The 25,119-nt window shown below is 45.0% G+C and overlaps 1 protein-coding gene across 2 annotated transcripts; it reads right to left on the bottom strand.

The window, feature by feature from the left end:
- Positions 1-5,200: 5,200 nt before the first annotated feature.
- SSR1 (signal sequence receptor subunit 1) lies at positions 5,201-23,420 on the bottom strand. 2 transcript variants are annotated; one of them, XM_061398920.1, is made up of 8 exons: positions 23,211-23,420; positions 20,677-20,789; positions 17,915-18,002; positions 16,456-16,718; positions 14,620-14,696; positions 13,782-13,860; positions 12,348-12,441; positions 5,201-7,458 (listed from the first exon to the last, which is right to left on the bottom strand). In XM_061398920.1, exons 1-8 carry the CDS (start codon positions 23,287-23,289, stop codon positions 7,391-7,393), a joined length of 861 nt encoding a protein of 286 aa, XP_061254904.1. In that variant the 5' UTR covers positions 23,290-23,420; the 3' UTR covers positions 5,201-7,390. The 2 variants fall into 2 exon arrangements, with proteins under 2 accessions (XP_061254904.1, XP_061254903.1); XM_061398919.1 differs by having other exon boundaries at positions 7,372-12,065; positions 23,211-23,399.
- Between the last annotated feature and the right edge of the window lie 1,699 nt (positions 23,421-25,119).

The following is a 25,119-nucleotide window of genomic DNA, read 5'->3' as shown; positions in this document are numbered from 1 at the left end:
AGCAGGGAGTGGGGGGAGCAAGTGAGGACCACATCGCCCGTGGGTGCCAGCCGCCTCCCTGTCCCCTCACCGGTCTGCCTGCGGGCACTGGAGGGTCTGGCATAGCGCCTGGCACGCACCCAGACGGCCATGCAGGTGGTTTATTAACAGCTGAGAAGCAGGCCTGGGTTCCTTCCAAGGAAAGATGCTTTTATGGATTTTCTACCCATCTACCTTAATTTTCTCTGAATGTGTAAAAACGACAAAAACGTCTAAGTTTTAAATGGGCTAACTTTCTTTATGGGCTACAGTGAAGCTGTCCGCAGCCACTGGGACTTTTACACTCATCATAGGGGGCTCACGTAAATTTAACACATATGTTTATTTTTTCCATTATAAAATATAAGCACATTACAAACACTTCGAAAAGAAAAAAATCACCACCACCCTGCCACAGAAACTGCTTTCGCCGTTTTGCATATTTCTTTTCAGACTTTGGCGTAACCTGACGTTTATTTAATACTGAGTATTTCAAGTGCTGTAGAGGAAAAATTAAAATGCTGGTTCTTACTGCCCTAATATTTTTTTAATTCATTCCTTTTAGCATACAAGACTGAAAATATTACATAGTTACAAAGATTAAATCCCCTAAATATGCACATCTTCTTATCCAAGGTTACTTTTTCTATGAAGAATACCATTAATTCAACAAATCCTGAAGGAAATTTTAGGTGATAGTGATAGTGAGTCAGTACTGACTCTGGTGACTTGGTGAAACCAGAGATGTATCTCGGCTTACTTAAGAACATTTGAACAGTCAGGGTAAGCAGTCTCTAATCTAGGAACCAAAACTTAATACACAAATGCGTGTACGTGTGTGTGTGTGGGGGGGGAGGTGTCTTATGGCCTTAAACAGTCACGCGGCACGTGTAAAGCTCATCTTCAACCATCTTCAGTCTCAAGGGAGACTCTGTAACTTGAAAGGTCTAAGTTTTAGAAGCTGAAAATATGTGAAGCTTTTTACAAATTCCAGAGGGAAGTGAAGATCAAGATTCTAGTTTTCCTTTTGCTCAATATTTTAGACGCACTTTGTGCTTCTCAAAGACCCTGAAGCCCAGCAGTGAAACTCACTGGCACTTTATCAATCATTTTGTATTGCGTGAAAATCCTTTCACAATCAGCTTGAATTAGGGATATGCAAATAATAAAAGGATGTGTTTTGACAGCCTATAAGACCAGTGCAGGGGGCAGACTGGACTAAGGGAAATAACCAAGGGAAAAATGGTGTTCTTGGGTTTACCAAGCTGGGAAAACTTCGACTTCCAGATGCTCAAGGAGCAGGAATTAACTCAAACGCTTCATGAACTAGTCAGTTCTGAAAGGTGGCCGGGTAACATTCTCAGACACAGTCACCGATGAAATGCACACTGCAGAAGAACAGTGTCATAAACAGCCTGACTAACACCCAGGGCTGCTGGGGCTAACACGGCAAATACCCGAGTCCTCCTGAGCTGAAGCAGGAAACGGAAAAAGAAGCGTTCTGAACCAGAGACATTCCCCCTGTACTGAGTGGATTCAGATTTCTTTAAAAGCCCTTAAATCTCTACAATTTTGAAATGGAGAGAACTGAGATCTAATTTAATTCATGTGTGCTCTCTGCTGAGTTGTGTCCAACTCTCTGCGACCCCATGGACTGTAGCCCACCAGGCTTCTCTGTCCCTGGGATTCTCCAGATGAAGCGGGTTGCCCTGCTTCCTGCAGGAGATCTTCCCGACCCCGGGATGGAACTGCGTGTCTCCTGCCCTGGCATGCGGATTCGTTACCACGGTGTCACTAGGCAAGCCCAATTTAATTCACAGCAGAGGTAGAATTATTAAGACTGTGTTAAATACTTTAAAGGCAAATCACTGACCTTGGGCCTGAGATCTGACGCTGGATAAACCCGTCATGTTACTGAAGAAAGACAAGAAGTCAGATCGGGAGATTGATGGAGGGGTATGGGGTGAGGAGAAAACGTTTCTGCGAAGGTGAGCCACAGGCGGTTAGAACAGCAGGGGACCTGAGGGCCAGGGGGCAGACTCGTGGGTCAAGGCCAGGAACGGACCGCACACGCGGCCAAGGGGCGAGCTGAGACCCCGGGAGAGGTCTCTGAGGTGGAAGCCGAGCTGACGGCCCAGCGAAGAAGGGGACCTGGAGCCAGAACCAGCTGACGCGAGCTGAGGCCGGAAAGTCTCCGTGCGGGGCGCCCTGGGGGGCGGCCATGTCCACCCAGCAGGCCGCCGGCCTGGCCACAGCCCACCCGGCTCCCCTGGGCGCCCCGTCAGGAGAGGCCCCCAGCCCGCGGCGCAGGGACGGCAGGCCTCGGCCTCGCCAGGTCGCACCTCCGCTCGCGGGCCGCAGCCAGCGCCGCGAGGGGCGCGCCCTCAGATCACAGCAGCGGGAGCCCAGCCGCGCGGTGGCTCCGAGAGCAGGGTGCGGCGCTCGGGGCTCCGAGGACGGCCCGCCAGGAGGCGAGGAGTCCCCCGGAGTCGCAGCCGGCGTCCCGGGCACCCTGACTCCCGGCCGCGGAGGAAGCGCCTTGACGGGCGTCTGGAGGAGGCACAGGAGGGACAGGCGGTGAAGGGGGCGCGTACGGAGGCGCGAGGCGGGGCGAGGGTCCCGACACACGGGCTGAGGCGGGCGCCTGAGGCCGCAGGGCGTTCCGCTGGGCTTTCAGGAGCGTTTTGGGGCGGCTACGGCACTCGGGGCGCTCGTGCTCAGCAAGGCGCGCAGGTGCGGACCCACCCGGGCCAACGACCAGAGCTCCCGGGGCGGCCCTTCACGGTTAAAGCCAGAGCTGGCCGCCCGACGCGTCCAGCTGAAGGCGTTCCCGCTCTCGTTAAGAACGAACACCGTTCAACTTCTGTCCTCCCAGACCTGCACCGTCAGGCCACCCCGGAGCACCGCCTCTCCTCAGCCTCGTGTCCCCACGACGCGGCAGCACCCGGTCACCTGCTGCGGGGCCTCAGCACCACAACCCTGGGGGCACAGGGGGCAGGCTCCCCAAGCCAGAGCCCAGGGCCCCCAACCAAGGAGGGCGATGGGATTTGAACCTAAGCAGACCCAAGGGATCCTAAACTAGTTTTAAAGAGAAAAAACCCACTGAACATTTAAGGACACAGGCCTGTGTCAGTCTAGGAAACCCGCTGGGCCTCGAGGGACGAGCTGCCGTCTCGCGGTCACCGCCGGCTCCTGGCCAGGGCCGCCTGTGTCCCGACCCCCTGGCTGGCCCACCACAGCGACCCCGACCCCTCCGAGGCACCTCGCGGAACTGCGAACTGGCTTATCCGCAGAACAACATCTGACCAGACGGCCAGGGAATGCTAGCCCCGTTTCCTTGTCTTCTTTAGACCCCATTAGGTTTCCACACGACTGTGAACTAGAAGCTGGGGGCAGCAGGCCAGCGGAGGGGCGGACCCCTCCACGAGGTGACCATCACAGACGCCTGCCTGAGGGACAGCAGACAGGGCCGTCAAGCCGTCTTTCGCTGGGATCTATGAACCGGAAGGCTCGTCCTTTACGTCACTCTAGGGGATGCTCGGTTTTCCTGGGAACCCCATCTGCACAGGGGACGGGACCCATGACTCCCTGCGCCCCGCCCTGGGCAGAGAGCACGGGCATCTTCACTCTCGCCTCCAACACCAAGATGAGCTTGTCAATCCCTGAAAACAAACATCTATCCTGAAGTGTTTTTAACCACCATGATTTTGAAATAAATAACCGTGAGGTTATCTGAACTTGCTAGCTGCCAGATTCTACAAAACCCAGTATTTGTAAGCTGCCCCAGTGCTTGGTTTGATGGCTTCCGCCTTGACCCCGGCACAGGGAAAAGGATGTGAAGGTCGTAGAGTCAGTCGGGCCAACCCCAGAGGCAGTCTGTAACCTCATGCGAACTTCTTCAACTCCGGAGGTTTGGTTTTTTCCTGGTGCGTAAAAGGAACAGCGTCACCTTTCAGCAGACTGTTGTGAGGGTTTAGGAGATGAACGGAAAGGCCCAGCAGAACACAGCATGTGGTTGACGTTTTCTAAGTTCTTTCCCTGCCGCCTTAATGGAGCCTAAACCCTAGTCGTATTCCTGTGTGAAAGTGAAGTCACTCAGTCGTGTCCAACTCTCTGTGACCCCATGGACTACACAGTCCATTGAATTCTCCAGGGCAGAATACCGGAGTGGGTAGCCTTTCCCTTCTCCAGGGGATCTTCCCAACCCCGGAATGGAACCCAGGTCTACCACATTGCAGGCAGATTCTTTACCAGCTGAGCCACCAGGGAAGTCATACTCCTACATGATTCCAAAGTCTGAAACTTCAGATTACATAATTAACTACTGTTGAAGTCCAGCCTTTTGTGTAAAAGGATAAAATCATAGGAATCCCGAAGAAATTTCAGATGCTGGCAAGTCAGTCTCCAAGTTTTGTTACTTTTGCCTGCTCTCTTGTAAGGATGACGATCTTAGCAATACCGATCAGCTTGACTAGAGAACCTAGAACGCTCCCTAGACAACCAGGGTCTCATTTATACATCAGGCTGCTCTTCACTAAGCTGGGGATACTAGTTCAAAGAAAAGTAGGACTTTACTTAACAAAATTAGAATGAATTTAATGGTTTTACAGTTACAAATGATGCTGTCCAAAACTCTGGTAAACTACTTCACATCTGGAAATGTCTTTAAATGGAAGGGTGTAATTTAGCAAAATCCTGTAGAAATGATGTGTACTGCCAAGTTCATTGGTTAAGAAAAATCACATTACTTAAATGCACTAGTCTTCCCTCATGCCATGGGAAGGGGGATCACCGATCCACACGAGACATGTGCTGTGCGAGAGCCGCACGTGTCACGGTTATCCACGCCTGCTCCTCTAGAACATCACAAGTCCTTAAAGAAGGGCTCCCGGGTCACCCCACTCCTGCTTCCGCATAGAACCGAAACGCAGCTTCAGGCTTGTGAAAGCGAGCACGCCTTTAGGGCAGGAGCGTTTTAATTTTTTAAGATCTAAATGTGCCTTTTTCTCCTATCAAAGTGACTATTTTCTGACACTTACTTAAAATTAAAAACTAAAGTCAATCAATGATCCTTCCCTTCTGATTTCTCCTATCCCCAGGCGTCTACCTCGGAGTTCACGGGAGAGGAAGTCTCTCAAGTCCCTGTAGTCAGAGCGTGAAATAAGCGATGCAGCTGCACACGTGAGGTGAGATCCATGCTTTATCAACACGTTACTCTCACAAGTCCCAGTGACAGGCTCGACACACAAGACTCTCAGTTCATTTTACAGACTCTGGAACCAAGGTGTTCAAAAGGTGAATTCTGAAACCATGGTTGGTGCAGCAAATTAATGTATCAAAACAAACAAAAGCTTCATCCAAATATTTACATTTAAAAAAGACATTTAAAAAAACAGGCTACTTATTAAGTGTGCTTGAACAAACCATGTGTGGAATTGAATTCCATTCATTATGGAGTTAGTTTCTGCTAAACACTGACACTACAGAGACCCCTGGCATCTGAGGATTTAAGAATTTTCAAGTGTTCTCAATCTATGCTAAGAAAATAAAACATGACAGATGGTTTCCGTGCGCTAATTTGGACCTCAGAAGTGGAAGGGCTAGTACATAAGGCAGGTTACTCACGAGCCAGAGGCCCGGCACCCGTAACTGGGCCTGGCTTTGCCGCTGCCTAAGTATCACCAGGAATTCAATAAAATGCTCCGTAGAGGTCACTGAATTTTGTAGTACACCTCACTTCATTATATCCCTGTAATTTCACAAACCTGGGACATTCACAAAAATGTTTTGAAATATATTCCTTCCGAAGGCGGAGGGTCTCCTATATTACATCAAAGTAAAACCCATGCAGTTTCTTAGAGCTCACAGAGCTTTTCCAAAGTAAACTATTGATCGTACAGCCCAATTAAAAACTCAAACACTGTTTCACAGGCACAGAAAGTCACAGCTCAGCACAGCCAATGCAGTTAATCTGACACCTCAGCCCCGCTTGCAAAGCGGTTCACAGCTATACAGTCACTCGCTTCCTTGACGTCAGCTTTGGCTCAGATGTTTAAATACTTAAGCAACTTGGAAAGATTTTTCATTTCTGTTCTGTTATTTTCTTGTGTAAGCATGGGTGTAGGGGGAATTATAATAAAGAGGGATTAAGTTCATTATAATGAAGACAGATCAGGAATAAAACAGCTACTAAAACTTCATTTACCATTTCCTTACAAAATATATGTAGAAGAATATGGCTTAAGGACAGAGGGGAAAAGCCTCTTATTTGTTCGTACTATTTTACTCTGGTGCTTACCCAGTCTGACAATGTCAAACTTAATTTACCGTCAAGGACAAGGGAGACTAAGAGGAATTTTATGAAGTCCAATTCATTTTGGTTTTGAGATTCTAAGTGCTTAAGATTTTGGAGTTTTTCAGATTAACTTAAAAAAAAAATCAGTAACCAAAATACCCCAAAGATTAGACAGAAAACAACTGGTTAACCATTAAAAATTATCCAACTCTTATTAGAATTTTGCTTAGTCTGCAGACCAAGGCAACGTTTCTTAAGCAAGACACTTCCGTTGAGAAAAACGATCTCTTAGGGGAAAAACAAAACCAGAGTGGTCTCAGCCACTCCACTGCATCTCTCGGGTCAGAAACAGAACAACGGACAACAACTCAGTCTCCACAAAGGTACCATTTTCTTTTTTTTTTTTTTTAAAAGACAGTGACGTTGGTTTTATGGATCAAAACCAGAATTTTCATGTTTCACAATTTTGGTGCTAGAGATCCCCAAATTGCCTAACTCACTGGGGAAGGTTTCTGAAGGTGTGCATTATAGTAAACAGCAGCAAAATACCCAACAACGTTACTGCTAAAAGCAGCTGCTCCTGCTTGCGCCTTTAGAATACTAGCTGTAAAACAGCAAAAACCCGCACATCTGTGTCAGCAGTTGGGATGTGAGCTATTCTAAACAAGAAACAACTGTTAACAGTCCAAGGCAGGACCTCTACAATCATACTGGGCAAGCGCTGAGTTGTGGGGAGAAAATGTCAGCACATGCCCAAGAGGAGACAATGCACACGTTTAGTATTCTAAAGGCTGCTTCAGGCAGGCCAGCAATGATTCTGCTAAGACCAACTGCTCACATACACACGCACGCACACACATAGATTTTAATGGTTTAAAAAAAACCAAATTTGTTACTTTAGAAAAATAAATGCAGTGCATTTTCAGCAATATGATCGCCACAGACTCTGATTGCTCAGTCCACACATAAGTAGTAGCCGCCTTCTATGGTGATATGGCTTCTCTGCACTAATTCCCATCAGGCCGAAAAACATTAGGGCGGGTTAAGTAAAGACCGAATTGTTGCACAAAGGAACATTTACTCATCAGATCCCACTGATCTCTTCTGTGCCCGTTTCCTGGGCAACCTTCTTGGTGAAGCTTTATCTGGAAGAAAAGAGGAAGTTTTAACTTGCCTGACTATATAAATGTGTTCAATAGCATTTTTCTTCAATTTTACCATTTAGTTCAAAAAATAACACACATGCAAGAAGACCATCACCAATAAACGTCTCTTACCCAGCACAGGTTTCTAAACTGAATGTTCAAGTCCTTCAAGAGGTTAACTCAAAATGAAAAGTCTACATACTTGTAAGTTGCTAAGTAAATCTTAGAGGTCATTACCACACACACACACTTTTCTGGGTAATCTTGTGTGGTGACAGATGATGACAAGGCTTACTGCGGTGACCACTTCCCAGTGTACACAGATCTCTGTCCTTAGCTGTACACCTGAAACTGACAGGCCAGTATGACTGCCCATTAAAACTCTGCAACTAGGGCGGGAAAGGTCTAACCCTGGTCACGGTGACAGTGAAGCTACCATGCAAAACCTTCCTGCAGTCTACAGCTGAGCATGTTTATACCTGCAAAAGGACAATCTTTACAAACAGCATAAACAACTGACACTGGTTACAAACTAAGACAGGATTCACAGACACAGCACCACGCACTTGGCACAATGTTCAGCAGTTTCACAAACCACCTGCAATGAACGGCAGGTTAGAGGAAACCACACAGAACAGTGTCAGTGTTAGAACCATTCTCCACAAGCAGGGTTTCGCCTCTTCTCTGACGTTAGTCTTAGTGTGGTCAATTAGACCAAACAACCTGGCGCTGTTCCTTTCACTTTCATCCGATGGGAGGAGTCATCCTGAAGTTTATTTAACAAGTAAAAGATTGTCTTCTCTCTGACCACTGTCCTTTTTATTTTCTAGGAGCACCTAACCTATTAGGAATGTAAGTTCTTTATGGAGTAAGTTACAAATTATCTTCCCAGTATAAAAAACACATAGTAAATGTTTACAACGAATGTTTACAAGCTAAAGACTGTGCTTAAGAATTAAACGCCTGAAGTATCACATGAGAGCTGGCCTCTGTGCTTAGGCAGCAGGTTGGTGATGAGGGGCTTCAGGGGTCGGTGCCTGACAGCAAGCACAGACGCACCTTCTGGTGAAGAAAGCCCACAACTTTCACCAGGTTTCCAAAAACGCCAGACTATGAATTAATTGCCTTTTCTACCTCTATTTTATTTTTTAAAATAAATAATAATAGCTAATTAATTAGTGTTCACCACCCCCACCCCCAACAACAAAAATACTTGAGAAATCAGCCATTTACGTGGACACAGCTGTTACTATAGATATGAAATGGTCATTACTGACTCCCAATGTCAACCCCTGCAGCAGAGTTTTAAATACAGAAGTACACGATAAAAGTCTCTAAGAACCTGCAAAGCCTATTTGTTCAACAAGTGAATTTCACTCCAACAGTAGAACGGCCCACTCCAGCTTACCTTTAACAGTGAGTCTAGAACCTTGCCCACCCACCTGTCTGCCCATCAGTTAAGCAGCAGACACATGAAACAGAGAGCGGCCTGGAGTCATCCAGCTTTGGGGAAAGCGGCTCCAAACGCCACAAAAGCCCAGAAAGTGGCGTTTCATTTCAGCAAAGAAAACTGATGCATATACCACGCCTCTCAGTCTCCAGAGGAAAACCACCACCTCACCACTCCCCTAACCCCCGCAAAACCCAGTGCCCAATCATGACACCTGAAGCCAAGCCTCATGTGTGCAGTTGCATCAGTCGTGTCCGACTCTGTGCGACCCCATAGATGGCAGCCCACCAGGCTCCCCCGTCCCTGGGATTCTCTAGGCAAGAACACTGGAGTGGGTTGCCATTTCCTTCTCCAATGCATGAAAGTGAAAAGTGAAAGGGAAGTTGCTCAGTTGCGTCTGACTCCCAGCGGCCCCATGGACTGCAGCCTACCAGGCTCCTCTATCCATGGGATTTTCCAGGCAAGAGTACTGGAGTGGGGTGCCATTGCCTTCTCCAAAGCCTCATTTTAACTGTAAATGAAAAATAAGGTACCATTCCATAGCATACTGATAGATTAAACATGTGGGAACAAAGCCAGTGGAGGTGATAGAATTCCAGTTGAGCTATTCCAAATCCTGAAAGATGATGCTGTGAAAGTGCTGCACTCAATATGCCAGCAAATTTGCAAAACTCAGCAGTGGCCACAGGACTGGAAAAGGTCAGTTTTCATTCCAATCCCAAAGAAACGCAATGCCAAAGAATGCTCAAACTACCGCATAATTGCACTCATTTCACACGCTAGTAAAGTAATGCTCAAAATTCTCCAAGCCAGGCTTTAGCAGTACGTGAACTGTGAACTTCCTGATGTTCAAGCTGGTTTTAGAAAAAGCAGAGGAACCAGAGATCAAATTGCCAACATCAGCTGGATCATGGAAAAAGCAAGAGAGTTCCAGAAAAACATCTATTTCCGCTTTATTGACTATGCCAAAGCCTTTGACTGTGTGGATCACAAGAAACTGTGGACAATTCTGAAAGAGATGGGAATACCAGACCACCTGATCTGCCTCTTGAGAAATCTGTATGCAGGTCAGGAAGCAACAGTTAGAACTGGACATGGAACACCAGACTGGTTCCAAATAGGAAAAGGAGTATGTCACGGCTGCATATTGTCACCCTGCTTATTTAACTTATATGCAGAGTACATCATGAGAAACGCTGGACTTGGAAGAAACACAAACTGGAATCAAGATTGCCGGGAGAAGTATCAATAACCTCAGATATGCAGATGACACCACCCTTATGGCAGAAAGTGAAGAGGAACTAAAAAGCCTCTTGATGAAAGTGAAAGTGGAGAGTGAAAAAGTTGGCTTAAAGCTCAACATTCAGAAAACGAAGATCATGGCATCCGGTCCCACCACTTCATGGGAAATAGATGGGGAAACAGTGTCAGACTTTATTTTTCTGGGCTCCAACATCACTGCAGATGGTGACTGCAGCCATGAAATTAAAAGACTCTTACTCCTTGGAAGAAAGTTATGATCAAACTAGATAGCATATTCAAAAGCAGAGACATTACCTTGCCAACAAAGGTTCGTCTAGTCAAGGCTATGGTTTTTCCTGTGGTCACGTATGGATGTGAGAGTTGGACTATGAAGAAGGCTGAGAGCCGAAGAATTGATGCTTTTGAACTGTGGTGTTGGAGAAGACTCTTGAGAGTCCCTTGGACTGCAAGGAGATCCAACTAGTCCATTCTGAAGGAGATCGGCCCTGGGATTTCTTTGGAAGGAATGATGCTAAAGCTGAAACTCCAGTACTTTGGCCACCTCATGCCAAGAGTTGATTCACTGGAAAAGACCCTGATGCTGGGAGGGATTGGGGGCAGGAGGAGAAGGGGATGACAGAGGATGGGATGGCTGGATGGCATCACTGACTCGATGGACGTGAGTCTCAGTGAACTCCGGAAGCTGGTGATGGACACGGAGGCCTGGCGTGCTGCGATTCATGGGGTCGCGGAGAGTTGGACACGACTGAGCGACTGATCTGATCTGATCTGAACACTTGAGGATGATTAGTGAGAGAGGAAGAGAAACAGGAAACATCATACACTGCTGACACTACCACCTTTGGGGAGGGAACAGGAATACTTTCCACAAAGACATACATATGCTTAGACCTAGCTATTCTTTTAGGAAATTATCCCGGGTGGAGAGTGGGCAAAATAGGAGCCTGGGGCCAGATGGTACAAGTGCCAAGGATCTGATACACGGAAGGCGACTGGGCTGCCACCTGGACACGGCTGAGACAGCATACCGCAAAAGGGTCTCATCTCATCATAAGGAAACACCTGTGTCGGACGGTGCCGACTAGGTGACACGATCACTTCATCAACACCAAATCATCATGGTGTACATGCAAAACTAACGTCCCATGTCAACTACACCGCAATTTGGAAAATTATCCCATCATCTTATTTTTAAGAATATTCATTGGAGAATTAATTTTAAGAACCAAAAAACCCTGCAAACAGAAACTGTTCTATCCTTCAACACGGAACAGGCTTAATCAATCCTAACACATTTAAATAAAAGAACTGTAAAAGAATACTATATGGTTGGTAAAAACGAGGTAAGTATGTAAGTAATCACCACAGAGACACCCAAGGCACGAGAACTCAGGCTATAGAACCATGTGCCACACGACCCCACCTGTGAACACAGACACAGAAGCACCAGACATGCACACTGACACGCGTGTAGAAACCGGCTAGAGTAACACGTGAACACAGTGACTCATGGAAAATGGGACTGGTGGAGCCAGCAGGTGGCGTGAAATTTTTCACCTTAAAAAAATGAGGTCATACTGCTTTTATAATGTTTTTTAAAAAGTCTGCTTACCACTGGAGAGAGGAAAAAAACTACATTCTCCTATACAGATTAGTATTTCACCAACTGCATATATAATAAAACTGAAATTATATTAGATAAACTCTCAGGCAGTATGGTAGGTTTATTCTTTCAAATACAATGGGTAGCTGGCAGTTTGTTTTCTAATAAACAGTGGTAGAAAACTGTTGTTCATTAAACTTACTATACGATATTCACATGCTGCACAAGAGCTCTCAATACTGTACCAAATACCATTAAAAAAATTAATTGCCTCACCTCTTCTACTCTGCACTGAAGCAACAGGAAAGAAAAAAAAGATAGGGAAAGGTTAGGAATATAGAGAACTCACACATCTGTACACAAACTGCAGATGTGGAAGTATTTCTAAATTAAAAGTATACATACAGCACACAGTAAAAATGTAAAGCATTCATTAATCACATCAGACTCCAGAAGTAACGAAAAGGTAAGTGCTAAGTAGCATCAACCAGGCTTTTTTTTTTTTTTTTTGCTAAATCTAAGACATTTACTTCCATTTAAGAGAAAAATTTCCAGCCAAATTTGAGTACTTACTGATCTGGTTCAGAGTTTCCTGAGGAATCCAGCTCATGTCGACGTCGTTTTGACTCGAGGTTCCCATCTCTACCTTCTGAATGGGCCTCTTGCGCTGAGAGAACACAGAAGCACCACGTTACAGGAGCCCCAGCAGCGTTTTATTACTGTCATTTAAAACGACCTCTATCAAGCTACCTGCTGAACTGTCTTTAGATAAACATGTTCTCTGCTAGTTCTAAAACGTATTCCTCAATTATTTTTTTAACTAGACAGGGGGAAACCATATCTACAGCAATTATAAAGAATAAGGAATAAGTCTTCACAATTATTTATTTCCAGTCTTTAACCTTTTCCTCTGCTCTAAGGCTTCATATGTTAATACAACTGGTAGACCAAGTAAGAACTACTATTTATACAATGATTTTTCTCATTTTGGGAATCTGAAGAATACATTTATTTTCACATTCAACAAAATGTGGGATAATTACTGAAATGTTGCATGCGGATTCCTGCATTGTATCTAAATACACTTAAATAGCTGGTATAAATAAAACAAAAACATGCAATCTCAGTTAAGCTAACAGCCTCAAACTTTGTTCCTTGAGTATTTGCAGCAAAACTGCAAGAAGAAAAGAGACGGAACTCTACCCTTCAATCCTATTCTTTAAAAAATAATAAACCCCATCTAATTATTTACATAAGAAGCCGAATAATTAATTACAGTCTGAAAACTCAATCTGAATACACAGAAAGACAACTGAAAAAAATGGTTTATCCCTAATACATAAATTTATAGCAAAAATGCTATTTTATGAAAATGAGGTAATGAACGTTTAAGCACTACTTCTCTTTAAAAGATAATGACTTAACATGTACTACCAATATCACAGAGATTTAACTGCCTGACTAACTGCTTAATAAATAACTGTCTGGAGCCAGTGGACATCAATATATTTGACACAAACCATGTTACACACTGAAAGGAACAGTATGGATTATTCCATTTTGGGGCTTTTGTTTGGAGGGTGGGGAGGAGAGGGAGATGAGGACGCAGGGGAAGAATTACCCACCGTGTTCAAAGCCAGGAGGCCATGAGCACACGAGGGCCTTCAACACTAACACTCCACTACTCCAGCAAGAGCAAAATTCGGCCAATCTCACTCTTTCTTTGTCAAACCAAGACTCATTTAACTGCTAATTAGAAATGGGCCCTATGATCAAGAAGCTGCATGGCTAATAAGTAAAGTAACACATCCATTAACTGCATGTGGCAGAAAATTCTAAACAAACCCAAACACACCCCCAAGGTCTCATCTTCAAGCTTCATTTTAAAAAGGTGTAAATCTATAAACCCACAGTGAGAGCAAGCAGGCACAAATACGGAGACTGTACTTGGCACTGTACCGACTTCGGAAGACCCCAACAGGAGCTGCTTAGTTCAAGCGTATTTACCTTTCTAGATTCCAGGAGCTGATGAAGGCCAACGACAACCAGCAGCCCGAGACCAGCCAGGAACATGTACATAAATATGCTGATGTCAAAGGAGAAGACAGAAACCTGCTTCAGTTCGTAAGAAATACCACAGCTAATTAAAACTACAACTGAGTTTAACTCAGAAGACCTGTGAGGTAACTGCAATGATAATTCTAATACAACGTATGTTTTCCAAACAATTTGTGGGGAAAAAAAGAGTAAAATATTTTAAATTCAACTAAGATGAAGGTAATAGTTTCATGAATTTACCTTTATCTTTAACATCAATTAGTCTCCCCCCTACTCTGCCAAAAGGCACATGATCTACAATGAATGACTTCATGATTTGTTATATTCTAAGCTCAGTTAAAATAAATGCATTAGGTTTTGTTCCTCACAGATTTTGCACGATTTTATTTAGAAACTACTCTTTGTGAATCACAAGTATACACTGAAAAATGATTCGGTATTCACGAAGAATACATTTTTCAAGATAAAAATCTCCTAATATATTTTCAGTAACAATTTTGGAGGCATGCAACTTCCATTAGGCTGTTGACTGTAAAACAATTTAAAGACAGGAAGAACAAAAAGTGAACTATCTTTCTAAATCAATTTTTGTTAGTTTTAACCACCTTTCCTAACGTGCTGTTATTAATCATTGTTGTGAGAATCATCTAAAGTGTGGAGTTAAGTGGTCAAGATTTCACCCCATCCACAGCAGGCTCCATTTTCACCATGAAACACCAGGATGAGACACGAGCCTCCCAGTCCTGCCTTCTGAGACCAAAATCTACATCCGGCAAAACTCACTTACGTTTCTCCATCTAACCCATCTTCTCTCTCGATAATTGTAACCGTTTGATTGAAGACAGCATCTTGGAAAACATTACCCTGTTAAGAAAAAATAAATCACAAAAATCTGGAATGCACTAGAATAATGAAAGCCTGTAAGATTTCTTCAAACTGTCATCCTAATATGCACTACAGCTCTCTAATCACTTACAATATCCTAAGACTCAACAGAGTCGTGCCTAAGTGTACTAAGTCAGGGACTCAACATTATGACGTTACTTTGTCCTACAAAACAAAGAATGACTCCAACTTTGCTAAAATTGTCCCCACTTTCTTTGAAACCAGGGAAGTGAATACACAGTAAAACGTACAGAAAGAAGCAGAGAACACAGAACACTCTTCAGCTAGAAGCCCTGGCTTCTGCTGTATGTAACCCTTCAAACAAGAAAGGAAAAGCATGAACGTGGGCATTCTGCAGTAGAGCCTTGTTTTAAGAACTAGACTTGAACAAAAGTCAAATCCATACTGAAAATGGGTTGGAAATCAATTTACATTAAACGGTCAGTGACATTCACAGTATCAAAATCTTTTTTTTTGGTGGTCTCGAAATAATTTTGTCAGCTCAATACAATTTCAGTTTTCAAATACATGAGACTCACTGAGACAACACACAGCCGTGCTCCGTGTTCTGTGTGAAGCACTGAGGTAATACTTTTCCAAACTGTCACTATTTATTGTTGAACTGTAACGGTTTAAGTCTTTTTTTTTTTTTTTTTTCCGGTTTAAGTCTTATTTCAAGATCTTTCGATTAGCAAACCAAGATGAAACAGACATTCAAACAGAACTGAAACTACAGGCATGCTTTTGGATCAAGTTTAATTCTGCTTAAAAACAAGATGAAATATATAATCCTGCAAGCTACTAAGCTGTAACATTGAGGAAATTTAGTACATTGTTTTGAAAATAAGGAAGGGGAATTCTTGGCAGTACAATGGTTACAACTCAGTGCTCTCAATGCCGGGGCCCGGGTTCAAACCTGGTCAGGGAACTGAAATCACAGAAGCCCAGGAGGTACAGCAAAAAAAAAAAAAAAAGATGGAAAAATCTTTTCCACATTCTACTAAGTAGTTTAAAAAAAAACAAAAAAGGAAAACTTAATGGTAGCATCAGAAATTTAATGCAGACGTAAGATAAATACACTGACACCAGGGTGATGAGAAGGTTGATTTATTCCACAAAGGATGAGATTTCCTTTCCTGAAAGCCTTTTAGATGTGCTCTCATCTGAAGGAGGACCTAACAGTTGGCATCTGGAGGTCAATTCCTGGCAGCAAAACCCTAGTGGGCTCCTCTCACTCACTCACTGGGCACACCTACACTATGGAGGTAAGACACCCGAGAGGCTATTTGGGTCTCATAAACCATAAGCCTTTTTAATATCCTAAAAATATTCGGTTATATTTTATGAATGTATAAATTGACAGGAAAATAGTCACAGAAAGTCCTTAAAACTTACACCCAGTAGTAGTAAAATGGGCAAAATGCAAGTGACAGAAAGCACAAAGATCACTGAATATGTATGAACACACCTGAAGAAGCCGTGGATTCCACTTTCTTTTCTAGAACTTTCCTAGCCTGCACTCACTCGTCTCCAGGACGCAGCACTTGTCACGCCGTGATGTCTGTTTACACTCCTCTGGCCCACTGCATTACAGACTCGAAGACAGATATGTGTAATCTACCTTTGCCTGCCCGCTGCCCATCAATTTCAACCACCAAACAGGCACTCGAACGAATAAACACAATAGTACTTAGACGTCAACTGTCCTCACGCACCCCTAACTTAAGGAGGGCCTTACGTTCAGATCCTTGTAGTTCAGGTTGATGACCAGACCGAAGGGCCGGCCCCCCATGGGCTCTGCGGGGATGAAGGAGTACTCAAAGGTTGCCTGTCTCTGGGGCGGCACGACCGTGTTCAGAGGAAGAGCGGTGAAATTCTGGATATAAAACTGGTAGTCCTGAGGGTAACGGAATGAGGCGTCCAGAGACTCGACGATAAAATCTTCTGTACCCTTGTTTGTAAAGCCTACCAGGAACTTCACAATGTTATTTGCTGGAAAATCTACGAAACAAAAAAGAGGAAGGTTAGAAAACATTTAAAAGGTGCAAAAGACACAGACATTACAAATGGATTCTGACGTCTGTTCCTGCTGTGTATGGAATTGGTTTCAGAACCCATTTCAGGAGAACATTGCAGCCGTGCTCCAGCAGCTTCAGTGTAAGCTGAAACCCTTGTTGACATGCCAGCGCTCCAACTGAAGAGCTCAATGGAGCTGCCAAGTCGCCAGGAGCAGCGGGCGCTGTGCTGCAGCAGTCAGGGCCCCCAGGGCGGCTGCGCGTGGTGCAGAGCTCACCAGCGGCGCCACTCAGGCTCTGCCGGCTGTGCAGACAGTGGGGAGGAGAGTGACAGGGAAGGGACACCTGAGATTCACCTGCAAACTGTAACGTCTGTCAGACGTTAAAAAAAAACCCTTATCTACTTTAGGCAGTTACTCAGAATGCAGATCTGAAGGTTAAGACCCACGGAGGCAGCTACAAAAAAAAAAAACTAGGAAAACAAAAACCTTTCAATCAAATCACACTTTCTGCAGACATAGAGCTGGAATGTACATGGGAATAAAACAGAGAGCCTGAGAAGGCCCCTCAAATGAATAATCTCCAATAAGTATCCGATAATCATTTACAGAGCTACTAATCCGCTGAAGCACAGGTTTGGGGCCAGATGGACCTGAGTCTAAACCGTCTTCACAGCCTGTTCACTGAGAGTGACCCTGAGCAGCAGTGACCTCTGAATCAGTTCAGCAACTCTTCTCTTGGGGTTCCCGTTAGGATTCAGTGAACACACACAAAATACTCAAAACGTCAGCTCTCAATAAATGTTAGCCATTTATCTTCTTCTAACGCAACACAGGCGTTAATAAAAAAAAAGATTTATTATTTCACTAGTATTTACACTCAAAATATGAATGTTAATTGTACTGTGGCAGTTTGGATAAAGTTTAAAAACAGTATCTTTCAAGGGGACATTTAATTTCTAGTTAAAATGGATAGTATTTATCTTCCCCTTTAGTTTCAAAGCCAGAAACGATACTTTACAGATACCCATATTCACACATATATTAGCAGATTTTTTTCCCCAAAATGTGTCTGCACTATATTTGCAGAAATAAAGATCTTTATCATTATTGCTTCCCCAACAAGTGAGCTTGTCATTTAAAACACTCCTGTGTCTGAATTACAACCACATCCCCTGCTCACCTTCTCCTTTCACAAACAGGATGGTTGTATCTGCACTTGGCGAAGCTTCAGGTTCACCCGATACATCATCTTCCTCTTTATCTTCAGCCTAAAAGAAATGCTGAAAACCGATTACTATGGGGAAAAGCACAGCATCATGTAAGAATAGTGACTTCACTGGATTTGGGACAATATATTAGTATACTGCATCTCCAAGGCTGTGCTGAGATCAGTAGTGGAATGAACAGTTACGTGCATATAGATCCCCCAGGGATTCTGCAACTGTAACTGAGAGTGAAGCCTGAGATTCTGTATTTCTAACAAGGATCCACCAAATGCCCATGAAGCTGGTACTTAGATTACACTCTGAACTGCAAGGTTCTAGAGCCCAAGTGGGTAAGTTTTCTATAAAGTCTGAAACTTTGAAAACCATATTTTTCAAAAGGACATATAATTTCTAGTTAAAATGGACAGTATTAATTTTCCCCCTTAAATGCCAGGAACACTACTTTCCAAGAAAAGAAGTAGTCTCAAACACAGTCTTCAATTCCCTCCCCAACAAAGGGGAAAGGAGGGGCCGGTCTAAGGACTCAGATATCAAATCCTTTCAGCTTTGGAACCGAGGTTCCCCCTGCGAGTATGCAGCTGCAGGCGCAGGAGGCGAGCAGCCAGAGCCAACATGGAGAAGGTGGCAGGGCTGGCGCGGGCCCGCGGGCTGCTTCTGCCGCCCCTGCTCCAGGCCTGGTTATGAGTCATCCAGTCCCAATTTACAGAACGACCTCCCTGTGAGAAGTCGGCACACCATTGGGAAGAAACGGTCTTTAAAAAAACGTGACTAGGGAAATAATGAGGTGGCCAGCAAGCGATCGCTCAGTTGTGTCTGACTCTTTGCGATCCCATGGACTGTAATCTACCAGACTTCTCTGTCCATGGGATTTTCCAGGCAAGAAAGAGTACTGCAGTGGGTTGCCATTTCCTTCTCCAGGTGATATTCCTGACTCAGGAATCAAACCCAGGTCTCCTGCATTGCAGGTAGACACTTTACCCTCTGAGCCACCAGGGAAGCCCCATTATGAGGTGGAGATGTCCTGAAATTCAATTAAATTTGCACGACTCAGAACATTTACTACTAATCACTGAATCGTATGCTTAAAGTGAGAAAGTATCATGATATGTAAATAATATTTCAATAACATTGTTTTAAAAAGGTCAACAGAGCAAAGACTATCTTACATTTTAAAATTTCTCCACACCCACCTCATATGTTTAAGGGAACGTAGTAACCATAAACTTGTCAAATACGGGGAAAAGGAGACACTTGAGAAACAAGAGAAATCACCCTATGACCTGATCACAGGAGTCATCAGCATTAAGAAGTGAGGAGGCAAAGGAGGCAGCGGAGCAGGCAGCAGCGGCAGAACCAAGAAAACCCGGAAGGGCCATGAGGCCAGCGAGGAGGGGCACTCAGCAAAGGCTCAGGGCGGAGACCGGGCCAGGAACCTGGCCAAGAGGCCACGGGCGCCACAGCAAGATGGGTTCACGAGATTCGTGGAGCTGAGCGACCACTGTGAGAGAACGAACGGGAAACGAGCAGAAGAGACAGCTGTACAAAGCGCTCTTCTAAGAACTGTGCTGGTAAAAAGGAAACCTGTTAGCAACTTAAGGTGGAGAACACCAAGTGGAGGGGTGTGGGCACATCTGTAGCTTAACAGAAATAAGTCACCGAGAAAAATCAACGCTGGAAGCCACAGGAAGAAAGAGGATAATAAGCAAGATCCCACAGGACCAGACAGGGAGAAGGTGGGATGGCCCACCCTAGAGGAGAGTAAAAACAACTCTCTGAAGGGAAAGACGCAGACAAGACGGTGAGTAATCTATTCAGAAGAACTCAAGTTCTACTTGACAGAGTTCACACTGATGGCCTTCACTCTGACGTCAAAGACCACATTGTTGTGAAGACTTCAAAGAGAAACTAATTTTGGAGTTTGAGAGTGGTTCAAGATTCTTCGTAGGATAAATTACAGTAGTCTGAGAGAGAAAATAAGCTAGAAAGTGGAGTGAAAGTGTGAGTTTCTGAGTCATGCCTGACTCTGTGACCCACGGACTGTCGCCCACCAGGTCTCAGCTACCAGCGTGCCACAGTGATCCTACTTGTAGCTCAATGTGTCTGCTGTCATACTGGAATTTTATAGTAAAAGCTTCAAAATCAGACAACTTCTAGATCTTTTCCAAGCCCTCTCTATGAGGAATCTTCATGGCACATAGTTTACACATTGTTTTTTGTCTACTCCTCACCCCTGGCAGCAAAACGCATACATGCTGTCCCAGAACAGAAAGAGCACGGGAAGAGAGAGGCTGTCTGGCCTGTTCACCCAGGGAATCCAGAACAGCGCCTGGTACACTGCAGGAACTCACAGATACACTGCTTATGGAGGGAAGGAAGGAGAGGAGAGGAAAGGAAGACCCAGAGAGGTAAGCTGCCCAAGGTCAGCAAGTTAAGCGGGGTATGTCCCAAACCCACCAACCGGTCCAGCGGTCCTACTCCGCTGCCTTAAAGACTCCTGTCCATGTCATCTTGGACTGTTCTGTTTCATGTCTCCTTCCTTCTGCCCAAAAATACTAAGGAATTATCCTCAGTGACTGGCCTCATTCTCCCAACTTCAATCCACTCTGATCCCAGTCACAAACCTCTAAAGGCAAACAGTTTAATACCATATTTGTCTATAGAAGGGATAAATTCTAAATACATTATATACATGTAATAAACCGAGCACAGCACTAACCAAATCTGTCGGTTCATCTTCTTCCACCTCTGCTTCATCGTCTTCATCTTCAATTATAGAATCTTCCACGGTTTCTTCATCTTCTGTAAGATCCTGCGCCACTGCCAATGAGCCTAACAATAAAACACGAAACAAGCAGTTAACCTTTACCCTGGAATACCAACTTTTCCTTTTGTAAAGGCAACAAAAATTTTCCCTCAGAACAACTCAATCTCCCAGTCCACTCAAGTGATGACAAATTACAATGCCTCTAAGAACATTCAGATGATCTTATCTTACTGCCAGTCTTACCAACTGCACATTAATTTTAGCGGGAAATGCTGTTTAACTTTAAAAAGCAGCTGGAAAAATGAATTGCTAAAACTACAGATGCCGTAAAGGCCAAATAAATAAATTCAGGCAATTTTGTTAAACATATTAAAAGTAACAAAGTAAGTTTGTTTTAAAACTAAAAAGCTCTACATTTTAATCCATCATTAACCATATAAAACAAACCAAAAAAAAAAAAAAAAATCCAGGCCTAAAAGAAAATAGCAATCTAAATATCTAGGCAAGAAACTGTTTATTAAAGTTCACAACAGCTCAAAACTCTTAGTACTTTATAGCATATAACTCCAAGGAACAAACATCTGTATGACACCTATGGTAAAAACTAGCTCTCATAAAACACATTTGATTTAGTAAAAACTATATCGGCAATTTCAGAGTTGAGAGCTGAGAAAGCATGCATTTATTTTTGCATACAGCTTCAAAAATGTTTTAAGATACTTCTTATAATCCCTACACTTAAAGTCATAGTGAAAGTTAAGCATAACTTTAATCCCAAAAAATTGTAAATCCTAATTTTATAGGCAAAAGTACATGTCACATTAAATCTATTTCAGGCAAGGCCCTCAGAAGAAATTTCAAAGTTTCAGAGACTCTTCCAACACTTCTCAGAAAGAATGATGATGTGGCAATTCAGTATAGGGGGGAAAATGAAAAAGCATGTGTACACGCTGTAAACCCAGAAGAAACAGTAAATTCTAAGAACTCTGCATTTCAAGCCTTTTCCACCTCCCTGAGTTCTTACCACAGTTAAGATTTAAGTCAACTGTTAACACTGAACCACATTTCATGAACTGAAAGTCAGCTTCTACTGCTTCTTGAACAAACCGAAACAGTGCATTCATAATTTACAATGAAACTAGTAAGAAGACTACATCTGACATGATAAAGTTATACTTAAATTTCAAGACTTCTCAATAAATGCACTGGCTTTCACCCAAAATTTATTGAACGTTTTTATGCTAACCAGTAACAATTTTGTGCCTTAAAAAAATCTAACACTTTTCTATTGGAAAAATTAAGAGAAAATATGTTTTGAAAGACAGACCCTAAGGCACCCAAAAAAAAAAAAAAAAATCAAAGATACCCAGTCAGATAACTGATGTTTCTTAAGAAAATGTTCTAAAGCCAGAAAAAATTCAGTCCAGATTCTAGACAAATATGATCACCAAATTTTCCTAAAGAAAATAAAAACAACAACCAGGAAAGCAACTCCTAAAGGAAAAGCATTCCTATTCAAATTTGCAAATGAATTAACAATTGTGGTTAATTCTCAAACTTGGTTTTCTATCCATTAAACAGAAATCAGTCAGTTCACTTTTCTTTGCAAAAAGAACACGTAAAGGGCTGTCACTATCATTCACTTTGCCACACAGCTTGCTTAAACTTACAGGAATTCTAGCGATCATATGGTCAGACTAACGTCCATGGAGAAAACTGCAGTTCAAGACAGAATCAGGGCAAGAAGCCAAGTCTCCACATTTTTATCGTCCCCTGTCACACCAGATAAACTGTAGGAATACATCCAAATAACGAAACAGACTACATTTTTTTTCAGGACTATGCGATGCATCCACGAAACAAACAAAAAAAGTTAACAAAAAAAGGGGCGCAAAAGGAGGGCTGGAATAATGGACGTGCCCAAGGATTCCGCAGCCCGTCTGGACGCAGGGCTGCTGCACTGGCAGACGAGCACGGGGGGTTTGGTGAAGCCAAGACACCCGGGGACGCAGACGGCTGCGCTGATACACGGGGGAAAGACCGGAGGCCGAGCAGTGTGCCCGGGCCCGCAAACACCCCGGTTTCGGCAAATGAATGGAGGACGCCTGGCCTGGAAGCCAGGGACACGTCAGCTCAGCGCCGAGGGGAGGGCAGGGCAGGGGGCGGAGCGGCAGCCGCGGGCGGTCAGCGGTCCCAGAGCGCTCCGGCCGGCCCGCCCGCCGCCCCCGCCGGCCTGGGCTCCGGGCGCCCCCGACCCTCCGTGCCGGGACCGGGCCCCTGCGGGGCCTGGCGCGCGGGGCCGCACTGCGCGCCGGGGGCGGGGATGGGGCCCACGGGCCACCGAGGGAGGCCGACGGGGAGACTCCGGCCCCGGGGGGACCCCGACCCGGGGGGCGCCGCGGCCGCCTACGGCCTCACGCCTGCCTGGTCCCACGGCGGCTCCCGCCCACCAGGCCGAACCCCTCGACCCACGGCCCCGGCCTCACCTCCTGGGCCGACTCGGAGCAGGAGGGTGGCGGGGAACACCAGCAGGAGAAGCAACAGCAGGCGGCGAAGGGAACTCATGGCGCGGCGGCTCCGGCGTCCAGGGCCCGACCGGGAGAGCTCTCGGCCTCTCCGGCGCGAATGGCGTTACTCTTCATCCGGGCTCCGGGGGAGGGGCGGGGCACGCACCGCGCACGGCCTTCGTCACGCTCCTCCTACGTGAGAGGGGCGGGGCACGCACCACGCATGGCACTCGCCACGCCCCTTCCCGACGTGGCGGCTGGGTCCCAGCGGTGGGGGAGCGCGGGCAGCCCCGGGAGTCACGTGACAGGTTGCTAGGTCCTCCGAGATTCCCGCGAGACCTCCGAGAATCCCGCGAGAGTCCGCCTCCCACCACGGCCAAGGGCTGGCGGCGAACTGCCCTTTTGCCGCTCACCGCGCCATCCATCCCTCTCTCCCAGTTAGCGGTTCCTTTATTTGACGATCAGCTTGGAAGTCTTTGTGCAATTGAAGAGTAATGCCGCTTAATATAAGGAACATGAACTGCCTGTTTTACAAACTATGCCAAAGCCTTTGACTGTGTGGATCACAATAAACTGTGGAAAATTCTGAAAGAGATGGGAATACTAGACCACCTGACCTGCCTCTTGAGAAACCTGTCTGCAGGTCAGGATGCAACAGTTAGAACTGGTTCCAATAAGAAAAGGAGTACGTCAAGCCTGTATATTGTCACCCTGCTTAATTAACTTATATGCAGAGTACATCATGAGAAACGCTGGGCTGGAGGAAGCACAAGCTGGAATCAAGATTGCCAGGAGAAATATCAATAAGCTCAGATATGCAGATGACACCACTCTTAAGGCAGAAAGTGAAGAGGAACTAAAAAGCCTTGATGAAAGTGAAAGAGGAGAGTGAAAAAGTTGGCTTAAAGCTCAACATTCAGAAAACTAAGATCGTGGCATCTGGTCCCATCACTTCATGGCAAATAGATGGGGAAACAGTGGCTGACTTTATTTTTTTGGGCTCCAAAATCACTGCAGATGGTGACTGCAGCCATGAAATTAAAAGACGCTTGCTCCTTGGAAGCAAAGTTATGGCCAACCTAGACAGCATATTAAAAAGCAGAGACATTACTTTGTCAACAGAGGTCCGTCTAGTCAAGGCTATGGTTTTTCCAGTGGTCATGTATGGATGTGAGAGTTGGACTATAAAGAAAGCTGAGTGCCAAAGAATTCATGCTTTTGAACTGTGTTATTGGAGAAGACTCTTTGAGAGTCCCTTGGACTGCAAGGAGATCCAACAAGTCCATCCTAAAGGAAATCAGTCTGATGTTGAAGGTGAAACGCCAATACTCTGGCCACCTGATGCGAAGAGCTGATTCATTGGAAAAGACCCTGATGCTGGGAAAGATTGAGGGCAGGAGGAGACGGGGATGACGGAGGATGAGATGGTCGGGTGGCATCACAGACTCAATGGACATGAGTTTGGGTAAAGTCCGGGAGTTGGTGATGGACAGGGAGGCCTGGCGTGCTGTGGTTCATGGGGTCGAAAAGAGTTGGACACGACTGAGTGACTAAACTGACTGACTGACTGAAACTGCCTGTGTGTGGCACTGAAAAGCAAGAATATGCTTGGAATATATAATTGTTAAAAAAATCCAAAGCATAAAAAATACACATTGGAAAATCTTGTTTCCACACCACCACCACCACCACCCCGCCCTTGCAGACACCCTCGTCCACAGTTAAACAGTAACAGTTCTTAAATTCTTACCTGACAGTCCAGTGCTAGAAGTCACCTGGTACAGTGCCTACCATAGAGCAAGTGTTTAGGAAATACATAATGTGGATGGCAGTGGCTGTACTCTTTGCTTCTCTTCTAGTGTGGACTTTGAGTTGCTGCCAGCAATCT

The sequence above is a fragment of the Bos javanicus genome, chromosome 23 (genome assembly GCF_032452875.1).
Source record: "Bos javanicus breed banteng chromosome 23, ARS-OSU_banteng_1.0, whole genome shotgun sequence".
NCBI classification, from domain to species: Eukaryota; Metazoa; Chordata; class Mammalia; order Artiodactyla; family Bovidae; genus Bos; species Bos javanicus.
The sequence above is the reverse complement of the archived record's forward strand: the minus strand, read 5'-3'. Positions and strand labels throughout refer to the sequence as shown.

What these genes read in the sequence shown, in the direction of transcription:
- SSR1 (XM_061398919.1), bottom strand. Translation starts at nt 23,289, where the DNA reads ATGAGTTCCCTTCGCCGCCTGCTGTTGCTTCTCCTGCTGGTGTTCCCC. An exon ending in CCTGTTTGTGAAAGGAGAAG is followed by an intron (nt 16,719 to 17,914) that starts GTGAGCAGGGGA and finishes TTTGTTTCGTAG; the next exon opens with ATTTTCCAGCAAATAACATT. An exon ending in TGAACTACAAGGATCTGAAC is followed by an intron (nt 14,697 to 16,455) that starts GTAAGGCCCTCC and finishes TTTTCTTAACAG; the next exon opens with GGTAATGTTTTCCAAGATGC.